At 39.3% G+C, this 14,032-nt stretch overlaps 1 protein-coding gene across 3 annotated transcripts in view; it reads right to left on the bottom strand.

Annotated features, from left to right (window-relative positions):
- The window catches only part of PDSS2 (decaprenyl diphosphate synthase subunit 2), a 121,865-nt gene that overhangs the window by 66,734 nt on the left and 41,099 nt on the right, over positions 1–14,032 (bottom strand). For 2 of the 3 annotated variants that reach the window (XM_054195217.1, XM_054195216.1), the window contains exon 2: positions 4,969–5,100. The exons of the other annotated variant lie outside the window; for it this stretch is intronic. In XM_054195217.1, coding sequence (XP_054051192.1) covers positions 4,969–5,100 — 132 coding nt within the window. The remainder of the gene's footprint in view (positions 1–4,968; positions 5,101–14,032) is intronic. 3 annotated transcript variants of the gene reach the window in all.

Raw genomic sequence — 14,032 nt, 5'->3', positions numbered from 1 at the left:
AAGGTGAGAACAAGATGATGTTGGCAATGCTGCAATGACAAAGAGCACGTGAAATCAGACTGTGTGAACTGTGTGTGTCTGTCTCCAAAAAAGGGTACGCAGGGCACTTAGTAAGAATTACTACTGGAACCTGATGAGCAAAAGACCCATCACCACAACAACAAGGATTTGGCATCTGCTGCTAACTTCCACTTAAATTGGGCGTTTGTTGGAAGCAGAATCCATGCTGGTTCCAAAATCATTACTAAAACACTAGGTAAAAGAAGTGTATGTTCATGATCACTGTCACTACAGTATTACCACCACTCTTCCAAGCAGCAGTAAGAATTCTGATTCAGAGACAAGTTTATCCAGTGAATACCTTCATCTTGTAGGAAAGCACATTCATCTTGCAAGAGATGAATTCCTGGAGCTTTAAAGACCATTGCATCATTCTGAGGGAGAAGAGGCAGGGACAGAGCCCAGTATTGATACTACCAATCCAGCAATCTGTTTGCTGTATTTACCAAGTTTTAGTACAGATCTGAAATAGTACTTTCTATATTTCACTCTACACACGCGTAGACACACACCGGCTGAGTCTGGTAGAATAGAAAGGTCTGCTTGTCAATGACCATAGAATTCACCAGTGTGAATGTACAGGCAGATTTGACTGAAAAAAGGATATTTTATTTTTTTTTTTTTTAAAACCTTTGACAAGCATCCAAGGAAATCTGCAGAGCTGACTCAATGGATGTCAGTGCTAGAGGGTATTTTTGAAACTGGCACTAATGGCAAAAAAAAAAAAAAAAAAAAGAAAAAAGATGCAAAACATGAGAGAGAGAAGAAAATAACTTACTGTATTAGAGCGAAGGATACTGAGGCCTGAAGAGACAGCCTAAGTTCGTTCTTTGGTGTCACTTGTATTTTAAGCTACAATATAGAGGCTAGGTGAGGAATTCATTACTCAATGTAAAGCCAAGGAGATTCCTCAGTCCCCAGCCCGTAGTGTCTGGCAGTGCCATACACGAACAGAAAAAGACACCTCTTTGGGTATTTAGTGAGAGGACCCAAGCCAGTCTTGCCATCTTCGACTGTAAGAATCTAGCTCCGATTACGAAGCATAAAGCTGTAAGTGTTCAGAAACATGTGACCCTGGAGCTTCAATTAAAAGCCTCACTTCCAGCAGCAAAGTAAAAGAACAGCAAACTGCATACTCGACCATTCAAGTGAGTTTTGCTCTGAAAGAAGGCAACAGAGAGGAGTGTCAGACTGTAGTGTAACCACCAGTTAGGAAATGGATCTCAAAGCTCTTACGAAGCTCTAGGCTCCTGTGTCATGTCTAAGGTGTTCTCTGATACTATTAGCATGATAAATTATCATTATTCAGATTCTGCCTAAATCCAAACGTGAGTCCTACTTTCTCTTCGGCACAGGAGTAGGAAGGAGTTTCAAGGGAATCCGGGATGCACGCTTTGCTTGAGTACAGGCAATGACATCAACCCTTACATGATACTGCTTGCATATTCTGTAGCGAGCACTGCACTTCATCATTACATTTGCAATGCTTCTGTAGCCAAGGAAATATTTTCATAAAAGCTAAGAGACCAGCAGAAAGTTTCAACTTTAGGAAATGCGTCCAACAGCTGAAATAGAGCTGTTTATCATGCTGCTGTTTCTCCTCTTCATCCTCTTTTGGGATCACTGGTGCTGAGCTGGAAGTAAAGCCAGGTTCTTCTCCCCACCAATAGGAATAAAGTCAGGTTGCTGGCAACATGATAGGGAGGCGGCTGTACAGAGTAAAGCATGCCAAGCGGACTTCTATAACACTTCCACCCTTATCTTCAGCATGGCTCATAAGGCAACCAGCAGCTACTATGATATCCTTGCATACAATGACCCCCACAGCCCCAGCTTAATGCGCGCAGATCACGTCTCCCGCAAATTATGAAGTGCTAAAGCTGGAGGCAACGCCGGCCAGAGACAGCACCATATAACTACACTAGCCCTGTTCCTGTAACGACCTAAATTGTAATCCTCATTATTCTGGAGAAGATTGCTCTCTGGTAGCAGGCATCATTTTTGTTCCATTGTGTACCAGTAAAAAACAGATGCCAGCTAAGCAGCTAGCTAATCTATTTTTATAAGTTTAGGTCAATTGTCCCATGAACTGACATATCTAGAGATTAGGAGAACAGGATAAAAAAGTTTTTGGCTATTCCAAATTCAGCTCTCAGTGTCTTTCTGTTTTAGTTATAGTTATTGTATCGCTTGCTTATATTGTGATTCAAGAATATGAAATAGGGAGGAGAGGTTATGCAGAACATGACAGACTCCAGGATGAAAAAAGTCCACCATGCTTTTTTTGTGGTTTTCTAAGTTAAATAATTATTGTACTGTTACATCTTCCTGGTCACAGATTGTACGTTTACTGTAGTACCAGATATAGCAGACTGATGTAACGTAGCTATCCAACTGTGGGACTGAATATTTAAAGAGAGCACAAGACCTGGTTCCAACACAAACAGTGGGAAAAGAAAGATTGGGCTGGTGCAATCGCTGACAAGTACTGGAACAACTTAGCTCATGCTCAAATTTCAGGAATGCAATTAATTAATCACTACTAAGTACCCTAAAATCAAGTGAGCCATATCCCAGCTAATAGTCCACAATGTAACGTTCACAGCACGTATCAGGCAATGAAGATGCTCATTACAGTGCCAGGAATAATATTTCCAGCAAAATATTATATATAAAGATGAAGTAATTATATGGCATGGCAACAAAGAGCGCTGTATAGTTTACAGCTGAGCTTAAAATCTGTAAGAATCTATTTCCAAAAAATACTTTCCAAAGCTGGAGACATATATGAACAATAAAGGATTAAGCATACTTCTTCACTTCGTATCACTCAGGGATATACTTTGCCTTTGATACGTACGTCTAATATACACACCACATATAATTACACCGTAACCAAGACAGCAGACAAAAATGTACTATTGGAAAACAATGTCCTTTTGTTCTTATTCAGGAGAAAGCAGTTTGTAAGACGCTATTTGTAATACATAAAACAATCACAAAAGCCCTTTAAGTTCACAATTTTACAAGCTGTCTGTTCTCTTAGCTTTATACAATGGAGAAATCCAAACCAGAAATTAGACTCACATTTAAGAGTGTGTTTGGAAAAGTATTTGGAAAATAAAGGAGTCCAAAGTCAAAGGCAAAGCCCACAGTGACTTCAGCTAAGGGCAAGAACTGGCCACAATCACATTACAAAATGAAACAACGCATCGGCATTCTCCTCGCATTTACACCATGCTACAGATTTAAAGTGTCATTGAAAATCCATTTAAATTAACAACTCTATAGTTATCACTTTTGCAGACGGTAATCAACCTTAAGTGAACCTGTGTGGGTGTATTCAAAACTGCTTCATTTTTTGAGTATCTTTGTAACTCTGAACTAGATATTATAATGGCTATTGACTTGCTCAAACTTAGATTATTAGGCTAGATTTTCAGCTGGTTGAACTGGCATAGTTCCAATGATGTCCATTTACACCAACTGGCTCATTATTAATTCAAGGTCTTATTTGCTCCTTAATGAATACTTCCACTAGTCACCTTCCCAACGGCAGCTTTAAATGCTCAAACGTTACCTCCATGGTCAGAATCATCATACTCAAGAACTTAGTTATCAAAAAATAATGCTTTTTCTCTCCTTTCATGAGGCATACTTAAGGTAAACTTTTGTAATCATTTACAAAACAAACTAAAATACCTCCTGTGCCATAATTAACTAACTAGAATGATGCTTTCATACAACATCATTTGCATATAAATATAAAAATTTTACAACCCTAAGGGGACATTAAGGACAAAACAAAACAAGAATGGAATTAAAGAGCTAAAGGGACAACACAGCCCTCCATAACAAGCCACTTTTATAGCCTTGGTTTTTTTCTTACTTATTGTTATTTCTGTCTGTACCCATTCATACGTATTTTCCTTCTCTGTTATTTTAAGATACTACATATTTTTTAATGTCTTTATTTGTTTGGTCTTTTCAATTTTACAATGCTATCCCTGCACTTCTAAAACACATCAGGATACCAACACGCCACTAAGTTTGTGTGCTTTCACTTAATATAGCACAGTGGTCAGAAACACAATTAACTGAAAATATGGGAGTCTGTTCCCTCAACCAAGGAACATTCATAATTTTTCAAAAGGATTTCAAAATTTCATATATTACCGTTTTTCAACCAAATCTCACTTCAGTGGAACAGTTAACTGGCAAATACACAAAGGAGAGCAACCACTATTTTTATCACTGTTGTTACTGGCATTAAGCAATTTAGTTTAAATACGCAGAAAAATATTTAGGAACTTGATGAAGCTGAATTATCTCAGTGAGAGCCTGAGGAACCTTATTGGTAGGCTCAGTAATTCTGCAGTGACACGTGGGAGGTAAAAACTTTATTCTACACTGCTGTTTCATGAGAAAATATCCTTCAAGGGGACTATAGCAAAACTTACATGCCCAGTGAAACCAACTGGTATTTCACAAGACTGGCAATCTGACTCTGAAATTTCTAGTAAGTAGGTGTACCCAAGTAACACTTGAGTAACTCAAAATGAAAATGCTCTATTAAAAATATTTTCTAGCTTCTTTACTTTTTTTATTCCAACTGCCTCTTGACATAAACTTTCAAATCACTATCTTGATTCAAACGTTTTTAATTTGGTTGTGTCCAAAAGCCACAATGAAGATATAGGTGTGGATATTATAAGAGCTATACAAAGAGTAGGAAACGGTTTTCACTGTAGAAAGCTTATAATAAGCTTGAGGAACAAAGTTTTGTGATTAGGAAAGTACTGATTTTCCTTGACAGCTGAGCAGGCCACTTAAGATGCTTTGATACCACCATGAAGTTGCCCATCAAACGTACTTTGGTGCATCTTGCTAAAGAAACTTACTACATACCTGGAATAAATTCCACTGACCATGTTGTGCTGGAAAGAGAGTTCTGCCGTGCTGGGTCCAGCAGCTTTGGAAATAAGCAGTATGACCAAACCTCGCATCTGTAAATTATTTCGGCTATCGTACACAAAACCCCTGCAAAAAGAAAAGAAAAAAACCCCATGTTTTCACAATCCATTTTCACTGGTCATACCAAAGTGGAAAGAAAGACTCGGAAATCAGGCTGCCATTATTTCGTCAAGTCTTTAATATTCACGTTTGCAGGGAAATAAGCTGCAATTATTAATCATGATCTTTTGTCATCCTTTACGTGACACAATTAAATACTACTATTGCAGTAGGCAGGTATTTCTGATTAAATCTTGTTTATTTCCAAGGAGCAGCTTATATCCTGCATTTCACGTCAGGAGTATTGCAGAATAATTCAATGTGATCTACTGTAACAGGAACATAAGAGCTTTCAGTTTGTTGTTTGAAGTATGAAAAAAAAGCCAAAAGAAGCCTGGTACTTCAAGAGAAGAAAGGGAAAGGTGGCAAGGTACAACCAGAATCTATAATCTGCTGGAAGAAAACAGAAAACTATAAACAGAAGACTATTTAGATCAGAGAGGTTAAGAACAGACCGCACAATACATACAACATGACTAAGCATATTAGGAAAAGACTTTGCAGAACCGATGAAAAACATGAAATAAGAGATATCTGAAGTAGTAACATGGGCTGTTTTAAACAACTGTTTCAAATGCTACACCTTTAAATTTGGGGTCAGAAGGAAACTGCCTCCAAAAACATACCTGTTGAAAGCAATGCTAAATGACCACTTAGATACACCATCTCAGAAATTAACTTGTTTTAAAGCAAACTTAGCCTTCCTTTTTGACTCCAATGTCTCCAGTTGCATTCCTCCTGTCCTTGTTAAGCTGCCTTCTACTTCCTATGTTCAGGCTAAATAGGTAGAATAAAGGATAATATATTCCAGATGCTACTAAATTTGTAAATGAATTTCCAATAAATAAGACCCCACATCTCTGATATCATCTAGATATTTGTTAAATAAATCACATGAAGAACTACATCATTGATTACTAAGCACTTCAACTCATTTTATTCCAGAGTATCATTTTAGCCCTAATAACTGAAGGAAATCAAAATAGAACTGTCTTTAAAACATCTGAATGAAAGTCTACGATGTTGATCTTGGAAGTATGTTTGAATAGAGAACAGTAGATGCAACCTTAAAGTTTCATTTGAATTTTTTTCAATACATTTACACCACTTCACAACACAAGAATATCTTCAGTATGCTATTTCATTTACACAGACACATAAACATTAAAAAAAGAAAGCATTTAAATAGCACCCTTCTGTGTGAAAGGTCCTGTGCAAAAAAAAAAAATCTTGACTTCCTGAGTCTTTACAACCTTCCCTACAGTGATGGGGAAACGGCGCAAACGACATGTCTCAAAAAGGTCTAGGAGGAGAACGAGCAGGTTCTGGTGCTAGACAACTACTGGGCTTGACCTTCACACCTGCACTGCTTCCAGGCTGATACTTCCCCCTCCAGAGAAGCTCTGAGCTCACACTCAGTGTAGCTACAGCCTATAAACACCACTAACAATTAACATAAGAGGAGGCCAGTATGGCCAATACAGCTTTTTACCACAACCCACAACATTTCTAGCTCTGGTAGGGTCCGATGAGCCAAACAGGAACATGGCTTTTTGTTCTGTGTCCCTTCTAACACGCCCACATCCCATTTGCCACCCCTGCAGACCAGCTGGCCCCCCCAGGACAAGGTAGGGGTGGGGTGTACCGAGCCTGATGGCACTACACCCAACTCTCAGCAACGTGGGCAGCTGTGGTGTTAGAGAAGTTATCAACATCTGCTAAATTTTCAAAAGAGTGAACGAGTGTGCACGGCCTCAGCCAGTAACAGAGTTTGGTTAGCTGAACCAAAGTTGAGGTTTTAAGAACCAAGTGGGTACCAAACAATTACAATCAAAGCCGAAATTTAGCCAAAAGCAAGCACTAGCCACCCATCTTAATCTGCAATAATGCAATTAAATGGTAGTCTCTCTTAACAGAGCAGTAAAATGCAAATAGCAATTAACACATTACCTTGCTGGCTATCTTAAAATAAACCAATTAAAACATTTCTCAAAATTAAGAGAACATGAGGAATCAACATCTTCGTGGAAGAGACTCAGCACAGATTTTAGCACGTGAGATTCAAACATAACTTCTTGAGGAGAAACCATGCCACAGAGCCGCCAGCTCTCACTTCTTCCATCCTCAAAGAGCTTAAAAAACAATAATAAAAAAACCCCACCACAAAAAAACCCCACCAAACAATGCCCACAACACCACAATCCTGACTAAAACAGCATAAAAACCAGTGAAAGGATGATATTATATAACTTCCCAGAGCAGAATTTTTTTTATTTATTTATTTTTTATATCAGTCCCCCAGTACTTCCCAACCGCTCAAATCCAGGAAAGATTGCACAGCTCAGATCTCTTCCCAAGAGCACACGCTGTGGGCCTGCAATGTGCACCTTTATTTTGTTTACCAGATACATGTAAGTGAGGGATTTTAAGCATGAAGGGACAGCTGCTTGCCTTCAGCATTCTGTAAATTTATAACTTGCATACCTTTATTCTCACCAAGCACACAAAACCCCCCACTTCTCTTACCAGGTTCCAAAATACAGTTTACAGAATGCAGCCAAGACAGTTACAACTTAAATTAAAACTTAAAAATCCATAGATTTCCAAAGTCAGAGCCACAAAGAACATTAAACTGCCCAGGAAAAAACAGAAAATACATATGATTAATAATATATAGCGTGTATGCATCCTGTACACAGAATTCGTTAATTGTTTGTGGTGGTGTAAGTACTTATCTGGCTTGAACTTCAGTTGACCACATTACTCTTGACCACACGAGTTACACAGATGACGCAACTAAATACAACTATATTTCCTCAACACTATTTACAACTCCATCATTTTTAAAGAAAAGCGGTTTTAGGAAAAAAATTGTTTCTTTCCACATACATATGCTGTTAGAGTCAGAGTACCTTACTAAATGCAGGATCCCATAAGAAATTAATAACACCTTTTTTAAAAAAAACAAAAAAAACAAAATATTGCAAATTATGGCGATACTTTTAACAATCATGCCCTACTGTACTCTACAGCTTGCCAAGGGACAGGACATTACAGAAGTAGAGTAGGAAGGTATTCACCACAGGATTATAAAGCACTGGCCTTTAAATAAGCCCCTGCCTAGACAGACACCACTAGAAGTGAAGCACTACAGTACTTCTACCTGATTCAGACTAGGTGACGAACAGAAGCAGAAAATTACCCGTGCTGAAAATACTCCATCACTTTCGTAGCAATAACAAAAACAAGCGTTCAGTGCTGTTCAGGGGGGTTGCAACGGTACTAGCAACAGATGCCTTGCATTCTTAGCAGAAAACGATTAATGGGAAGTGCAGCTGTGGGTGGAGGGGGGAAGAACAGGACATAAAAATCAAATAGCGTAATAATAAGGAGCAACAGGTCTGTCATTTCTACACCTAATCATATAGCCTATATGTTACATATGGTTTGGATGTAATTTCAGACAGGATTTTCTACGAATTACCAAACCAGTAGTCAAAGTCTAATTCCATTCAAAACGTGACTGAAGTTGTGTTACTGACATGTAACATATCCAGGCTAAAGCAAACCGCATTAGACTTGAAACAAATAAAGCCTACGGTCATCATCCTTTAGACACTGGAAACTACTGCAGCTACTTGACATGGCTTCAGGGGTCACATTCACATTCTGAATTAAGCTCCCAAGAGATATTCCGCACAAGGAACAGCTACACAAAAGTCTTCCAGATGGTGCAATTAGTCTTGATGGGTATGTGGCAGGAGACAGGTGCCTCTAGGGAAAAAAGTGAACTAAAAGCAACCCAAGTGAAATTGTGCATACAAAAAAAAAAAAAGATGCATCAAGCTGAAACTCTTTTGGAAAACCTCTGTTTTCCCAACACGTACACCACAAGTACACGCATAGGGTACCCAAGAAAGAAACATTAACATAATTTTCCTTGCTCTAAGTTACAGGCTGAGTATCTCGCAAATTACATACTTCATCCTCAGGGGATCACATAGCAAAAAAGGTAGGAAAGTCAAACACTTCCACAATTCACTTTTGCAAAACATTAAGAATTTGGGGAAGGGAGGGAAGGCATTTACTCTAGATATTATCTGTATGACAGAAGAACCCATTTGAAAACTAGCAGATTCACGGTTTTAAACACAGAACAGTGTTCACAAAAAAATTCATCTTGGAGCACCGGGGAGAAGCGCCCAGCTCTGAGACATGCGCGGTACGACACTGTACAGGCACAAGAGACTCACACCACCCACTCAAGCAATGACACTGGCTAATAGCTAATGTGCTGCAAATTACACCTCCTACTACCAGAGTTCGGTTGCTGCAGAGAATAAATCAAGCAAACACGAGCATTTCACTTGAGGCTTTGTGTATTTCTCCACATGTGCAGCCATTTCAGTAGACGTTGCAGTTAAAATATTCACCTTCAATAATTGTCAGGTTTAACTCCATCGGTAATTTACACTTGCATTACAAAAAAAAGTATAAAATCTACTATTTATTGCAAGCACCATTCGTAGTTTTGAGCAATCTTATTTACATACTGCAAAGATTTTAAATTATTCGCATGAGACAAAAATAGCTAATGTTCTCTACCACTTTTTTCATTAAATTAAACCCTGAAATTAAACAATAGAGAGGAAATATGGCAAATACAACAGTTGCTGTAAGGACGAGATGGACGTGAGGGAAATTTAATGGTACCAAATGGGAGTTTAAAAAAAAAAAAAAGCCCAGGCAGCTGTGAAGTCAACTGACTCTGCAAGTGGGTGTAGCAGAAGACAGTATACTTAAGGGTAGTAGTGCTAGTTCAAATTTAACCGCTAAGAATGCGGAACAAACTTCCCACCAAAGCAGATATGACAGGAACAGTGTGGTGAGTAGAAGCAAGGAAGCGATGGTCCTCCTGTATTCGGCACTGGTGAGGCCCCACCCTGAGTACTGTGTCCAGTTTTGGGCCCCTCACCACAAAAAAGACATTGAGGTGCTGGAGCGGGTCCACAGAAGGACAACAAACCTGGTGAGGGGTCTGGAGAACAAGTCTTATGAGGCGCGGCTGAGGGAACTGGGGTTGTTTATCCTGGAGAAGAGGAGGCTGAGGGGAGATCACATCTCTCTCTACAACTACCTGAAAAGAGGGTGTAGCGAGGTGGGACTCAGTCTCTTCTCCCAAGTACCAGGCAATAGGACAAGAGGAAAGGGCCTCAAGTTGCACCAGGGGAGGTTTAGGAAAAATTTTTATACTGAAAGGGTCATCAAGCATTAGAACAGGCTGCCCAGGGAAGTGGTTGAGTTAGAGATATGGTTTAGTGATGTTTTTTGTCAGAGTCAGGTTGATGGTTGGACTAGATGATCTGAAAGGGCCCTTCCAACCCAGGCGATTTTATGATTCTAAGGTATTTCAAAAGGGTCAAAAAGGGGTTGTTAAATGTTTAGTCAAATGGTTTTAGTATTTCCCAAAGGTTCTGCTCATGACTGAAGCAGACGAGAGCTGCTGGATTTGCAGCCCTTTCATCCGTTACCCTGGCAGGCCAGCAGGAGCCCCTCCACCATTGCCCAGGTGTGTGCTCTACTAGCCACTGGCCTGCTGGCAGGGGCTGAAGTGAACAGACCACTGTGCTCCTCACCTCCACTGGTGATTTTGCATCCTTTCCATGCATTTTGTTGAAGGTGTCCCACTGATAAGATCAATCATTTTGTTTCAGGTTATACACGAGCTCTGGTGAGGCCCCTGTTTAGCTCTGTTTAGCTCTGTTTAGCTACAAGGGGAAGGAAAGCAGGGAGAGATACAGGGTGGTGACCAGCCATTCCTCTGCCTTCCCACTTCAGATGTCAAACAAAAGGAGGGGAAAAAAAAAATAATCACCTGTTCACACAGCTCTAATAAAAAGCAGTTGGGAAAGTCTGTAACACAACCAAAATCAATTATGCTGATGAAGAAGATTTATAAGCCTAGGATAATGTCATTAAGAACACAGGCTAGTTTTAGGCTGAAATATAAACTGTTCTGAAAAAGAAACCCTTCTATTCAAACTGACAATCCCAGATGTGACAGTATAAACACAGTTTTAAAACTGTATCATCTCGGGAAAGTAACATCTATTTTGCTCAATGTAGAAGAGTGATCAGGATGCGCTCATGGTTACAGGTGCAGGTACATTTGAAAAAAACCAACACTTTTTCAAAATTAATTATAACTGACAATTCTATATCTATCACTAGAGGTAAGGCATGGAGCTATTTGGCAACACTGTCGGCTTCCTTATTAGAAATGCAAGAGTTCTACCAGCCTCGGGGCTTTTATCCAATTTGCTTTATTAATGACTTGTCAGAAGTAAATAAGAGAAAACTCTCTGACATACTCATTTTTTAAATGGATGTTAAGCCACTATATTATGGATGCACTTAACTGAATCATAGGATTCACCATATGACCATATGATCACACTCAAACATGCATACATTTAAACACTCAGAGCATTCAATTTTATATATTTGGTGTATGCTATCTATATGTATAGCAGTCTATAGTGACTTATTTTCACCTGCTACCCAAGTTTCAAGTATATCTTAAATACTCTTCTGCACAACGTATCTTCAAAACACATTAAAAACCCTGGTCCATTTCAACATCCATGGCCAGATTTGTAGCCGGGGCTCAGCCTTGTCATGACACGTGTTTTGAGCACAGTTCAGCAAGGGAGAAGATAAACTTACTTCACATGGGGAGAACAAAATTTAAAAATGGCATTCCAATTAAATATCCAGCTGACAGGAAATTACAGAAGGAGGGATGCTCTGAAATCCATGAGCGATCTCAACTTAAAAGCCCACTGGAGGCTGCAGATGAAAACACGTGCATTTCAGGAATTTATTCCTGGGCTTGGACAACTAAACATCTCTTTGGATACGGAAAATAAGTTTTGGGGCTGGGGGAACTTCTTTAGCTGAAAAACAGGGTTGTGATGGGGATGGGGCTCATCACCATTATGTAGCTGTCTAGCAATTAAAGGGTTTATCCAGCAAGAGCAGACCTGGGTAATGGGAGAGGCCAGGCTGAGAGAATTGATGTTCCCATCTCACTTTGCAGGAAGGTGCTCTTTTGGCAGGTTACAAGAGAGGTCTTTCTAACAGCACTCCTGCTACGCCTGCCTCTAAGCAAATGGGGGGGGGTGTCTCAACCCATTAGCTTTGTGAAGCCAACCACACAGAAACACAGGATTTCACAGACAAAACCCAAAAAGGACTGGTGTGAAGAAGACAGAGGCCTGTCACTGCACTGGCTCTTCATCCAAAGACCCCCAAAATAATAAAAAAGGCAATTTAGAAGTAGCATGGCCTTCACTTATGATACAAAGCAACTTTTGCATAACTTCAACCACCACATGGTGTGATGGTTGGATAGTTAAAGCTAAGCCAAGATGGTAATTTAATCATATGCAAAAGAAGAATGGTTGTGGCCTGCTAAGAAAGCACTTGCCTGAAAATTATGGGTTCACAGCTGCACCTCTATAGGCACAGTCGCCAAATAACTTATACAGACAATGTTGTATCTGTGCTTCCATTTGGCTAGCAGTCTTAAGAATACTTCACAAATCGCAACTGAGGCCTTCAGTGAAAAACAGACCTCAAAATGCCCAGTTCCACAAAAGCCACAACATTTTTTGGGATGCAAAGAACTTTACAGATTTGGGTAACTTTTTTTGCGTTTATGAAGTTTCAGACACCTACTCATCTGGGGAGAGCAACTAAAGATCACTCAACCATACATTTAAAATATAGCTTGTATGAACCTAAGGTACTCAAGTGTCCCAGAAATCCACATAAGGTGTGTCTTAAAACTATTAAATATAGTCTTCACAAACTGAGTAGAAAAATAACAAAGAATATCTTAGTTGCTTTATCTGAGAAGAAGGTTGCAGGCACATACCTTCTAGAGCAGGAAGCTCCTGGAGAACTCCTAAGGTCCTTTCCAACCTGAGCGTCTCCACGAGAATAGAAAATAGCTGTTTTTCTTAGAAGGAGAAATATTGCATGGAATTTTTGACTTTCAGTTAAGAAAAGTTTTATCACTCCATTGCTTATTAGATGTGATCTTCACAGGGACTGGGAGCTTAGAAAACTGCGCTTAGAATGTCAGGAGGCATGCAGAACTTGGGGTCAATCGCAACATTCCCAGAACTAATTTATTATAAGAGAAAGTCCTAAGACATAACTGTTTGAAGGATTTCTAGGAAAAATCAGAGCACCCTTCAAGACCAGAAGAGAGACTGATCTCTTTCTGGAGTTGCTACACGTACCTATTTCTTCAGGCTTTAAGTATATATATCCCCCTATTGTAGTATTTTCAAGAAGAAAATTCCAACCGCCTTTTAAACACGGCAACGATCACAAAAGATCTCACAAAAAAAATCAAATCTCATTATAAAGATGAAGTTTAAGAAACTTCAAGAAAGTTTTAAGAAACTTTAAGAAAGGTTTTTGGGCAGGTGCAAAGCAAATACTGATACATGGCCTTGGTTACTTGAAGTTCATTGTACTTGAGCATTTACAGCTCCTAGAAATCAAGACAGCCTTCAAATTCTTGAAAGAAAAAAAATAAAATAATGAAGTTGTCCTTAGAGCCTGTAGAATCCCATTTAGACACTCATATCAGTCTACTGTCTTACTACTACCAGATTTACTGGGTTTCCCAAAAGCAGAGGTTATTTGAACCATGGTCATGAAGATCACCTACATAGTTGCACATTATTTTACACGTTTTTTGATGTACTTACTTCCTTTAGAATAGGTTATCCCCTAGGATCAATGGGAGGACCTGCTGTGAAAAAAAGAACAAACAAAAACATTCTAAATTCCCATTTTTCTGCAAAACTTATGACCAGCTGAG

Source organism: Rissa tridactyla, chromosome 3, assembly GCF_028500815.1.
Source record: "Rissa tridactyla isolate bRisTri1 chromosome 3, bRisTri1.patW.cur.20221130, whole genome shotgun sequence".
Taxonomy (NCBI): domain Eukaryota; kingdom Metazoa; phylum Chordata; class Aves; order Charadriiformes; family Laridae; genus Rissa; species Rissa tridactyla.
Note: the sequence above shows the minus strand (reverse complement) of the source record. Positions and strands in the feature narration are given on the sequence as shown.